The sequence below is a fragment of the Typopeltis vanoorti genome, chromosome 19 (assembly GCF_054136105.1).
Source record: "Typopeltis vanoorti isolate ZY-2024b chromosome 19, IOZ_Tvanoo_1.0, whole genome shotgun sequence".
NCBI classification, from domain to species: Eukaryota; Metazoa; Arthropoda; class Arachnida; order Uropygi; family Thelyphonidae; genus Typopeltis; species Typopeltis vanoorti.
The window spans coordinates 80,442,904-80,456,300 of NC_143567.1; the positions used below are offsets into that span (position 1 = coordinate 80,442,904).

The window sequence follows — 13,397 nt, forward strand, 5'->3', positions numbered from 1 at the left end:
TTAAACAACAATATGATCTGATCATTGCCAATGCACTATCCCAAAAAATTTACAAACCTGTATGTTAATCAGATGTTGCCACAACTTGCTATATGGTTATGAGGAATTTGACCAGATATTGCCTTTGTTCCATTTCTTTGATTCCTCACTCTCTATTATTCTGTCTCACTGGCACAGTCGTAAATCAAATAAATTTGTCACACTGAAGAGTGTGAGAAATTGAATATACCGCAATCGTATAGCTGGCGATAGCTACATTTAGAGTCTGCTATACATGCGGTAGGAACAAAGGGCAAAAGCAGAAAAATGGGGGGGACAAAAATTAAGATAGAGGGGAAATAACATCACATTGTAGACAAGCTTTGTAAGACAGCACAGTCGATTCAGTATTGAGGACTAAACATAATGCAAGCAAGATTTTCTTTAAACTGGCACTGTCTAAGGAATAATAGCAAAGATATAAGAACAATAAATAAATAATAACAAATAATTTACAAATTTACGTCTTTCTTTGTTGTTTAATTTCCTTAATATTTTGTAGGCTATGCCTTGTCTTCCATGTATGACTTCAATTTTATTAATAAATCTGTCCCAAGAATCTTGGTGAGCTTTCTATACTATCGTTGTAGCTATATTTCTTTTGTTTTTGCACATTTCTTCTATTTCCTGTGTATGTTTTTGAAGGAGTGATTTGTATGCCACTTGTTTTTCTTTTATTACATTTTCTACATCTGTGTTCCAGATTTTTTTAATGTTTTTCCTTTTATTTCCAAGTACTTCAGAGGCTGATTTATGGATTATCTTTATTAAAGTTTTCCATTTTTTTTATAAATGTTGATTGTGATTGATACAGCATTCTAATGCTTTCTTCTTGTAACAGATATATGTTATATATTTGTTCTTCCCTGTGTGGCAGCTGAGGAATAAGAATAGCCCACTGCAGCCCTGGCATGTCACATGAGACGACTAAAATGGGTACCCAGTGCCTGTGGGTATAGCTGGGTTCACCATGTCTCTTGGGATCATAAATACGGAGGCCTGGTCCTCCAGGATGAGGGTAGGGCAAGGGGGGTGGGTTAACGACCCCATCCTGGGGGAAAAAACAACTTGTTACAAAATCTAAAGAAATAACTACTGGATGGACTAAATGGCAACAAAATGGTAAATGTTTTAAGGATCTGAAAATTGGATCATGGAACGTACTTTCCCTTTATCGATCCAAAGCTTTAAAAATGATGCTGGAGCAATTGGATAAATACAGGATACTTGTTACGGCTATACAAGAAATGAGATGGACAGGAGATGGGAATATGGAAAAGAAAAATCTTATTTTTTATAGCTGGCAAAAGAAAGATTATCACATGTTTGGTTTCATTGTAAACAAGAGGATAAAACATCTTATCATGGACTTCAAAGCAAACTCACCTCGTATATGTAGGTTACAAATTAAAGGACAGTTTTTTAAAACTAGTTTTATCATGCTCCAAAAGAAAAGAATGATGCTGAAAAAGTTATTTCACTTTTTCAGCATCATGGGAAATGTCCAAAGAGGGATGTAAAAATTATTATAGGTGATTGAAATGCCAAGATAGGCAAAGAGGATACACATAGGCCAACCATTGGGAAAATAGTTTACATCATGGCTGTCCAAAGCAATGCCTGTGGGTTTTGATTTTCATGAGCGGGAAAAAAAAACAAAAAAAACATTGAATTGAATGCATACTAGATACAGTATTTTAATTCTATCACTAATCGACCATTGTGATGTTAATTTTACATGGTGTGCTTACATCACTATATACCCACGTGTTTTTCAAATATTAGATGTGTCAAAGAAGAGTTCTTATACTGTTTTGTTCCAACGCGCATGTTCGCCGTTCACGGGGAACGTGAGCGCGTGATTAGTGTTGTTCGTTTGTTCGGGGGTTGTGTCGCTGCTGCTCACCAAAGGTTGGACAGCCCTGGTTTACATAATGAGACCAATGATAATGGGACCAGATTGATCAACTTTGCTTCTTCAAGAAATATGGTTATTGGTAGTACAATGTTTAATCATAAAGATATTCATAAATGACCTTTAATCAAATTGATCATCTTTTAATAGACAAGACTCCTTTCTAATTTGATGGATGTTAGAATCTACAGAGGAGCAAATATTGATTCTGATCACTATTTGATCATATCAAAGATTAGAAACAGAATCTCTAATGCAAGGAAGACATATGGGTCCCATGCTAGAAATTTTAATAAGAAAAGATTGAAGAAATTAGAAGTTAAAGCCAAATATGGTGAGAGAATCAGTGAAAACCTGTCTGGTCTAACTAATGGTGAGAGTGTTAATGAAGCTTGGGATGTTCTTAAGGATGTCATAGTGAAAACAGCAGACATAGTATTAGGGAAAGTCAGTAGAGTTAAGTATAAACATTGGTTTGATGTAGAATGTGAACATGTGACTGTATTTAAAATGAGACATAAATAAATGCAGCAAAGGAATCACACTTGTAAAGCATAATATCATTTGATTAGAAGAAGAAAAAAGAGTGCATAAGAATAGAAAGAAGAATTACTACGAGGACGAACTTAATGAAATGGAACATCTCAGAAGTATTATTATTATTTATTATTATTACGGGCAACTCCAGGGAGTCATTAGACTCATCGAGGGAGGCCCAAATAATATTCATCACAGCTATTCTACATTCATACAGCATCTATCATACCTCGCCTTAAACTCATTCACTGTCACAGCATCCCCCACAGACTCTGGGAGTGCATTCCACTCATTCACCACTCTACAAGTAAAGAACCCAGCTCTAACACCTTTACTAACCTTACTTTTGCCCAGTTTCCATCGATGTCCCCTAGTCCTCCCACAACCAGCCCTGTTTTCAAAAATATCTTCTGAATTAATTTTATAGAAACCCTTCAGTAATTTGAATGTCTCAATCATATCTCCCCTCCTCCACCTATCAACCAATTTTTGCAACCCACAAATCCTCAACCCAGTGTCTTAATAGGTTCATTCCACAGACCTGCTGTCATCTTGGTCACTCGCCTCTGGATCCTCCCCCCCCCCCCATCAAGAAGAAACCTAGGTGACCAAATCTGGGCACAGTAGTCGAGATGGGGTCTTATCAAGACTCGATACAGAGGAGCAATAACCTGCTTGTCAACGTATTCTTCAGCAACCAAGTGATTTGATCAGCTGATTTGGCCACTTTTGCAATGTGCCTCCTAAACTTCAACTCCTTATCCACCAACACTCCTAAATCTCGTGCCTCATCAATTTCCTGGAGTACAGTTCCACCAATGTAGTAATCTGCTGCTAATCTTTTCACCCCAAAATGTATAACCTTACATTTTGCCACATTAAATTGATCCATTCATCTTAGCCCAGACCTCCATTCTATCCAAATCATCTTGCAAAATTTTGACGTCATCTGCATTCACTATTGCCCTACCCAACTTTGCATCATCTGCAAACAAATGAACTGTTCCTCTCAGATCCTTTCCTATATCATTAATGAACAAATTAAACAGCAGTGGTCCAAGAACAGATCCTTGTGGCACACCACTAGTCACAGGCCATCTTGTGGATTCTACTCCTGAATAAACCACCCTCCTATCCATCTCACCAACTCTATATCCATCCCCATATGCTGCAATTTACTGATTAGAATTCCATGTGGTATCCTGTCAAAGGCCTTAGCAAGGTCCAGTAGAATCGCTGTAAACCCATTACCCTTATCTAGTTCAGCCGTCACTGTGTTATAATACATGAGCAAGTTACTGAGGCATGACCTACCCTTCACAAAACCATGCTGTCCCTGATACAGTATCACATTTTCCTCTATCCAATCTTGTATTTTCCTCTTGACTATTTTCTCCAAGACTTTGATAATGATTCCTGTTATGCTGATTGGCCGGTAATTTTCAACCAGCACCCTTGGAACCACCTTTATGCAGCGGAACTATCTTCCCCTCTTTCCACCCTCTTGGGACTGACCCTGACCCGAGGCTCAAATTAAACAAAATGGTCAAGGGCACTGACAATTCTTTAGCCGCTTCACGTACGACACGAGCTGGTATACCATCCAATCCCACAGATGTATTGACATTGAGGTTCTGTAATAGACTAGTTACCTCTACTTCAGTCATCACAATTCCAGTATAAGCTGTTGGTTCTTCCATTCCTGCAATGTCACCACCTGGATGATATATTCTTGCAAAGTGCTTGCTCAGTAATTCCACTATATCGACTGATTCGGTTACCTCCTACCCTCAGCATTTTTTAAGATCATTCTACGATGAACATTTTTCCTTTTACTTGCAACATATTGAAAAAACTGTTTGGGATTCTCTTTAGCCTGCATGGCCAATTTTCTTTCGTAATCCGCTTTTGCTTTTCTTACCATCCTTGTTACCATCCTGGCCTGAGCTTTATACTGTACCTGTACCTGCTGGTGAATGAAAGCAGATCTTTCTATCAAAAGTTAAATAGTAGTTGGAACAGCCTAGAACAATGTTACATAGGGATAAGGAGGGTATAATTTTGAGTGGGAATGAAATAATACTAGGAAGATGGGCAGAGCATTTCGAAAAACTATTGAATTCAAGTATATCTGGTCAATTAGATGATATGGAAGAGAGCTAAGATCTAATAGATGTTGAACCAGTACCAAGAGATGCAGAAGTGATGGTAGCTATTAAAAAACTAAAGAACAATAATACCCTAGGAATGGATAGGATACAAGCATAATTAATTAAAAGTGTTATAGAATACTTCAAGTAGCTGTGCCAACTTTTCAACAAAATCTGGATTAATGACACAATTCCAGACAAATGGAATCTGAGCATCATATGCCCCATCCTTAAGAAAGGTGACGTAATGATATGTTCCAACTATAGAGGAATTAATTTACTATGTACAACTTATAAGATTTTTTCTACCATTCTATTTAAGAGACTTTATTCCTATACAGAGAATGTTATTGGCAGTTATCAGTGTGGATTCCATCAAGGAAGATCTACAAATGATCAGATTTTTAATATACACCAATTACTTGAAAAATGTAATGAATTTTGAATTGAAACACACCACCTTTTCACAGATTTTAGAGCCACATATGATAGCATAGATAGATTTAACTTATTTATTGCAATGGAGGAACTACAGATTCCACAAAAACTTATTGCTTTAGTTAAAGTTACGATGAGAAATACTCACTGTCAGATCAAAATTCAGAACATGTTGTCTGTTCCAATATATATAACAAATGCTGTTTGACAAGGGGATGGCTTAGCTTGCTTACTGTTTAACATAGCACTTCAAAAGGTTTTCAGAGATGCTCGCATTAATACAAGGGGAACTATTTTCTACAAGTCAGTAGAAATTATGGCATATATTGATATTATAGGAAGGACACGAAAAGCGATAGAAGAAATTTTCATCAGTTTAGAAATGGCAGCAAAGATGAATTTGCAGATTAACCAAGAAAAAACAAAGTATATGCCAGTAACTAGAAAGATTTGTGATAATAATCCTTCTCAAATTGAAACTGGTTGCTATAAATTTGAAATTGTACATAGTTTTATATACTTAGGATCAGAAGTCAATTGTAAAAATGATATCAGTACCGAGATTTAGAGACACATTCTTTCCTCAAATAATGCTTTTGTGGACTTAGGAAACACCTTAAGTCACATCTGATCTCAAGAAAAACAAAAAGATAATGATGTACAAAGTACTTGTAAGACCAGTGTTAACCTATGCCTCTGAAAACTGGGTATTATCAATGGCAGATGAAAGATTGCTAAGTCTGTTTGAAAGAAGAGTTCTCAGATATACTTTTGGAGCACTACAAGAGAATGGTGTGTGGAGGAAAATATATAACCATGAACAATACAGATTATTTAATGAGCCTGACATTATTAAGTACATAAAAATAAATAGATTAAATTGGGCTGGACACATTAAATGCATGGATAGTAATAGAATAGTTAAGATGTTTAACGCTGTCAGAAAGAAAAAGAAAAATTGGAAGATCTAAATTAAGATGGGAAGATGGAGTGATGCAAGATATTAAGTTTTAGGAGTCAAAAATTGGAGGAGTTGAATAAGGAAGGCTGGCAGAAGTTTCTGAAGGCTAGGGTCCATTGTAGGGCTGCCAAGCCAAGGATTATTATTATTTGACACCTCCAGGGAGTCCAAGGACTCATCAAGGGAGGGCCACCTACTCTGTGACCATTTCCACCACTCACAATCCACCAACTACACCAATACCATTTACCACCCACCACTAGTATTTCCACAGACAATCACAAACATCCATGACCATAGCAGGATTCAAAACTGCAGCCATTTAGCTGGAGAGCGGTTACGCTAACCACTCGGCCAACCAAGCTGGCATGATGATGATATTTGTTCTATTTCTTGTTTTTTTTTGATAGTATTTCTATTTCAAAGACTACTAAATAATGATCTGAAAAAATTTCCCTTCCCTGCAAAAATGTACATCTCTCACACATGGAGCTAGTTTCTCATTAGTAATGATATAATCAATTATATATCTTGTTCCTTTGAAATTCTAAGTACATTTATTTATATTCTTTTTTTGGAAGAAAGTATTGGTTATTTTAAAATTACTGAAAGCACAGAAGTCCAATAGTTCTTGACCACTGTTATTCATGCAAAGTTCTCCATATTTTCCTAAGACATTTGGGATTGGATTATTTCCGACTAGTATTAAGATCCCCTGCTAATAATATATAGTCATTTTTATTACATTTATTTAACTGTTTTTGGTAGTTCCCTATAAAATTGTTCGGAATTCTCTTTCCTACCTTCTTCGGGGGGGGGGGGGGGGGGCATATACTCCTATGATATTTAAGTAGCTTCTATTTGTTTTTAATTTAACTGTTATAATTCGATCATTTACAAAACTGTGGTTTCATATTCCATTTTTCCGTTTATTATCGATTAAAATGGCCACATACCACTAGAGCTAGAGGCTCTGATATGTTGGTCCACTCCCCTATATAGCATAGTAAAACCATCTGTATCTTTTGTTCCCTTCAATTTCTTTTTTGTTTCTGTTATCATGGCTATATTAATATTTTTAGTTTTCAGTTATTTTAGTAATTCTAATTCCTTTGTTATAATTCTTCACACATTCCACATGGCTGCTTTTAAAATGTCTGAGATTCCTAATCAGTTAACTTCATTCTTACATGGTCATTTTCTGTTTTGTCTGATGAATTTTCCAGTTCAAGCACCTGAGTTGTAGAAATTTATTTGGTAAGGTAACCAGCCTTACACAAAATCCCAAACCTGGGGGAGAAGAGTACCTCTCTGAGTCCCTACCTCTCGAACTGTCCAGGTAGCAAGGCACTACCAGTAGCTTAGCTACTACTGGCATAGTTCTTGAGATCAATGGTGCGCATAAGCCTCCTTAATGCGTCAAGATGGAGATACATTGAGAAAATTATGGAACAAACTACTGTGTTTGAGTAAAACTTTAGTTCAATATAAACCAAAATAAACACTTGACATTTCAACCTTCACATTAAGGTCATCATCTGGAGTATACATACATATACAAAGAAACAAATTGCACAACAATCTACATGGCATGCTAAAATTATTGATCAACCGTTATAACTATTGGCCTGACCTCTGATGTAAAAAAAAAAAAAAATAAACACATACTACAAACCCATACTCTCAAACACACACAATCTCAGACTGCTAACATTAATGTGTATGGCAGTTGTCATTTTTTCTCTCAACTCTCAAATAAGCTTGAATTATGCAATTTGCAAACATATGGTTATTCTTAAAGTTCCACTTTAAATTTAGTTCTGTATAAAACCAAATAGATGTCACTTTCAATTTGAAATGCGATTTTTCACATCACAATGAATTCACTCAGCAGCCTTGAATATATGCACATTTTGAAAAATTATGCAAAACACACATCAAAGCTAGAGTCCTGTTATTATTATTATTAGGTTAAAATTAAATTAAGCTGGAGAGCAACATGTTCACACCAAATAAAAAAATTACTTATATAAGTATACATATAAATTACAACAAACCAGTATGGATAGTGACCAAAGCATGAAAGAAAGGATTCTTAATGGAAAAAACCATTAAGGAGGCTGGTAACTGTTTACCAAATAGATGTTACTTTCAATTTGAAATGCGATTTTTCACATCACAATGAATTCACTCAGCAGCCTTGAATATATGCACAATTTGAAGAATTATTCAAAACGCACGTGCACATACACAGAAAAATGCTAGGAATCTAAACTACTCTATCTTTAACTAAATATTATGCCTGTTATTGATGCCACCAAAGCTTTGTTGCTATCTATAACACACACAATCTCAGACTGCTAGCATCAATGTGTATGGTAGTTGTCATTTTTTCTCTCAACTCTCAAACAAGCTTGAATTATGCAATTTGCAAACATATGGTTATTCTTAAAAGTTCCACTTTAAATTTATTTCTGCATAAAGAGTGGTTAGAATAACTATAGAAATGCTTCAGTTAACATTTTCTTTATGTGCAACTAAGACCAACTGATAAATCTTAAAAGATGATTAAAAATAAATGAATATTTAACAATTTTACCTCTGTATTCCCAAATAAAATATCAACATAAGGCATAGCTTCCATCATTGGTTCTTTAAAATGTTGACTTAAGAAAGGTGCACTCAGATTCATGCAAAATACTTTATTATTGTTGCATGCATGCTGACCAATTTTAAGGATAGACTCTGGACTTACTGTTAAGAAAAAACCCTGAAAATAACAGTAGATTAGTTTAGTATATCTAAAAACTAAATATCTGAGAAAATAAGAAAAATCAGTGTAGTAAAGAAAACTCTATAGGATTTAAAACATACCTTGTGTTGCTTTTTGTGATTTATCTTCTAAGAAAGAAAGGACATAATTGCAAACAATTACATTATTGTAAGTCTTATAATTATCTGAATACAACATACAGGTATCCCTCGATTAACACAGTTAATTAATCCCTTGATGTTACTGGGTATATCAAAATCGAGTTAATCAAATCTAATAATCAATGGTAAAAATTACAATTTGTCCATGATCGATTGTAAAAATTTGATGTTGCCAAAATAAATCATCTAAAACATCGACTTTTTACAGTAGGAATTCACCTAAACTTTTCTTGTACAAATGTATATTTTGGTTTTCCATGTAAAGCTATCTGTATAAAGAGCAAAATAAGCCCAAAGGGAATTAACTCACTCATTGTTTAAGAAGGGTTGTAGAAGTATTGAAACCAAGAGCATCGCCTGAAATTCGCATTTCTTTTGAAAGTTGTTTGCAAACCCATCATCACAGGCGACCTTCAAGGTCAATATTGAAGGGGCTCGGCGCAAATCAAAAGGAAAGGCACGTAGGCAGGATTAAGAAGGTAAAGGGAGAAAGTAAGATTGTCGGCGAATATTCGAGAAACATTATCCAGGGTTCTAAAACCTACTAGAAAGACTCGCACAGGGACGCTAGGGGTCCCAAAAACTTGATCAAAGGTGCAGGGCCTCTGGTGTTTATAAGGCTTGGTTCTGAGATGAGAAAGGCTTCCTTTTCTTAATCCAGATTGAACCATCCATGAAAGATCGAGGACGAGAGGTGCCATTGAGTTCCGGAAGGGATGGCGGAGAGACCCGTCCACTGATGTCGCAGTCACCGCCTATATATTCTATTAGAATATATAGGCCGTGTCTATATAATCATTTATTGTTTGTGAATTAAGAAAGAATTCCCTATCGAACTGTTAAATTGTCTAGTTTAAGGAGATAGTATTTAGAGTGTTAATATTTCTCATAAATGTGTGTAATCGCTAACGAGTGAAGCATGAGCGCAGTTAATTTCCCTTGGAAAAAAATATTGAATTATTGAAATTATTTTGATTAATTATATGTGTACTTACGATTGAATTTTATGATCGAGTATGTTCCTGCTATCAAATCATTGGAATGTTTGAAACTCAATGAGGTGAATTGTATAAATATAATTGCCTAGATTATGATTAAGTGTTTGAAAGGAATGAGATTCTGACAGATATATTTGTATACATGCATGTTGTATTTTGATTGATGCTAAATTAGGAAAGTCAAGCACAACTAACGATTTCATGTTATATGTATAACTTCCTGATATTTGTGATGTAAAGTATGCTTGTTCAAGGTCTGACTAAGTGAGAGAGAATTTAATAGAAACCAAGCTGAGTGAATGAGAAAGACTAAGAATTACTGCTCATAAATGAATCTTGTGATTTCATGTGATATGTACAATTATTAAACCAGAAATTAAACTTATTGTTATTGTTGATAAAAATAGTTGTCAGATTCAATCTTTTGCAATGCAGTGATCCTAAAAAACACTATTCAGACTTGATAGCAGAATCCTAATGAAATCCAAGTGATTTAAGATAAAAAGCGAGTAATTTTTGATTATGACTGCAAACCTTGGCTAAGATAGGATATAAGTGATTATTTGATCTACTAGTATGAAAGCTTTCTTTTGCTTATAGGGGAATTTCAGAAGCGGTCTTCAAACAAATAAATATCTGGAGATCCCAGGCACGAGAAAAAAAATACTTCATCAAATTCCTGACATGTACCCTCAAGGGGGTGTAGAGGATATGATAGTACTACATGAAAAAAATTACATCATTACAAACTTCCTATCTACAATTTTCCTCCAAATCAGTCTGTTACTCGACAAGACTCCAACATTATCAGATCTTATATTTCTATTGTCTAAGGCACTTTGTACTGTATCAATCCACCCATATCTTGGTCTTCCTCTGGGTCTTTTTGCTGCCAACCTGGCAGAGAATACTTGTTTTGCTAATCTTTCTTTGCCCATTCTGTTTAAGTGACCATATCTGAGATTAGCTCTGCTAACGCATTTTCCTGGATGCTGACAATGTCAAGTTCTTTCCTAATATCCTCAATTTTAATATGATATTGCCATTGATGCCATCTGTTCACACCTATAATCTTTCTCAGGACTCACATATCTGCAGTCTCTAGTCTTTGGCCAAGTGTTTTACTTCTGACCCAGCTCTCAAATCCATAAGTTAAAACTGGTTTGAACACTATCTTGTATACACTAATTTAGTGTTCTGACTAATTTCTCTCTTATTCCAAATGAATTTATTCAATTGACTTCCCACCATACCAGCTTTACTGATTCTGTTGTTTATTTCTATATTTAATTTACCATCTTCACTAAAAATAGTGCCTAAGTAGCTGAAATGTTTTATTTGTTCCATAGGTTCTCCATTCATAACACAGTTGATATTTTCAATGATTCTGCCTATTTTCATTGTCTTTGTCTTTTTAATAGTGACCTTTATACCATGTCTATTACAACAGTTATTCAATTTAGTTAGAGAATCTTGCAGACTTGTAGTGGATTTATTTAGAAGTATAACATCATCCGCATAAAGCAAAGAGCTGACATCAACATCTCCAATTTTGATATAATGTTTACCACTTTCCTTCATAATGTGATACATATAGATAATGAATAACAGAGAGGATAATGTACATTATTGTCTCACACCAAATTTAACATTAAACATTTTCCTGCAATTCCTTCAATTCTAACTGCTCACTTACAACTCAAATAAAGCCTAAGTATTGCTTGATATAATGCCCCATTGACACCATATAACTGTAGCGTATTGAATAGCTTCTCTCTTGAAACCTTGTCATATGCCTTTTTCAAATCGACAAAACTTAAATACAGATCTGTTATATTCTCATGTTTTCTCGACTATTTGTCGTAAAGTGAAGATCTGATCCTGACAGCCTCTATTTGGCCTGAATCCAGCTTGTTCTTCACCCAGCTTTCCTTCCACAATTCTTCTCAATCGTTTCTCAAGTACACTTGCATAGATCTTGCCAGGAACACTTAGTAGGGAAATACCTCTGTATTTCTCACATTCAGTTCTATTTCCCTTTTTATATATGGGTACTATGAGAGCTCTACTCCAATCATTGGGAATTTGTCCCTCTGTCCAGACTTTCTGAACTATGCAGTGCAGCCACTGTAAGACTTTTATACCACCATAATTCAGCATTTCTGGTCGAATATCATCTATTCCTGCAGCCTTTCCACATTTTAAGCCTTTGATGGCTTTTTCTACTTCAAGTATGGATATGTATTCCTGACTGCATGCCTGGTCAGTGTTTTTTTTTTTTATCACTGTGCTGTCATCACTGCTTATTTCATTTAGTAGTTTTTCAAAGTAATTACTCCATACTTCAAGGATCCCTTTTTCTTCTGGTTTCATATCACCTTTATCATCTCTAACTCCTTTTACAGCACTCTTTCCTCCATTTCTAAGCTTCTTCAACAACCTCCAGAATATTTTGCCACCTTCTTGATATTTATTTTCTATGGTCTTGCCAAGGTCCTCCCATGACTTTTGTTTAGCTAGTTATACACAGTGTTTAGCATTGTTGCATTTGTCTCTGTATTTTCTAAGAGCACAAGTTGACTTATTTGCCAGGAGCTTTTGATATGCTTTCTTCTTTTCCTTCACTGCCTCTTTAACTTCCTGTGTCCACCATGGAGTTCTAATTTTTCTATCCTTGTAGAACAACTTCACCACATGCCTCTCTAGCTGAATCAATCAGTGCTTTCTTCAAGGCTTGGCACTGAATCTCCAACGTTTGATTCCTGCTCTCAAACTCTTTCATTTTTTCTTCAATAATCTTTGTGTATTTTAGTCTACAGTTCACATCTGAGAGCTGCTCAAGTTTTATTCGCTTTAAAACTTTCTTACGTTATTCTTTTCAATATGAAATTCAATTTTATCCAGCTCAAGACTAAATAGTGATCACTTCCAATTTCAAATCCTCTGTACACTCTGGTGTCCTGCACCAGGGAGAAAACATTACTATCAACAATAACATAGTCAATGAGACTTTTCGTATTCCTAGCCTCTTCTTTCCGTGTGAATTTGTGCACATTTTTATGTTGGAACATGGTGTTAGTAATAACCAGTCCATGTCCTGAGCAGAAATCCAACAGATATTTGCCATTATTATTAGCTTTGCTCTTTTCTCCAAATTTTCCCAAAATATTTATGTATGTCTCACAATCATTTCCTACTCTGCTATTTAGATCCCCAACAAGGACCAACTTTTCCTTTTTCATTGTATCAGTTGCTTTTTCTTTAAAGCCTCAAAAAATTCACCCACTTCTACCTTAGTAGAATCTTCTGTGGGACCATAGGCATAAATAAGTCTCATTGTCCAGTTCCCCATTCTCATATTTGCCCACATTACTCTACTTGAGACTTGACTGCCAATCAATAAGATTAGCCTTGTATTTTGTGTT

General features: G+C 35.2%; 1 protein-coding gene across 1 annotated transcript in view; it reads right to left on the minus strand.

Annotated features, from left to right (window-relative positions):
• Nucleotides 1-13,397, minus strand: part of LOC150096285 (adenosine kinase-like) — a 286,808-nt gene that overhangs the window by 86,522 nt on the left and 186,889 nt on the right. Inside the window, exon 7 of the mRNA XM_090409587.1 lies at nucleotides 8,640-8,810. Coding sequence (XP_090265713.1) covers nucleotides 8,640-8,810 — 171 coding nt within the window. The remainder of the gene's footprint in view (nucleotides 1-8,639; nucleotides 8,811-13,397) is intronic.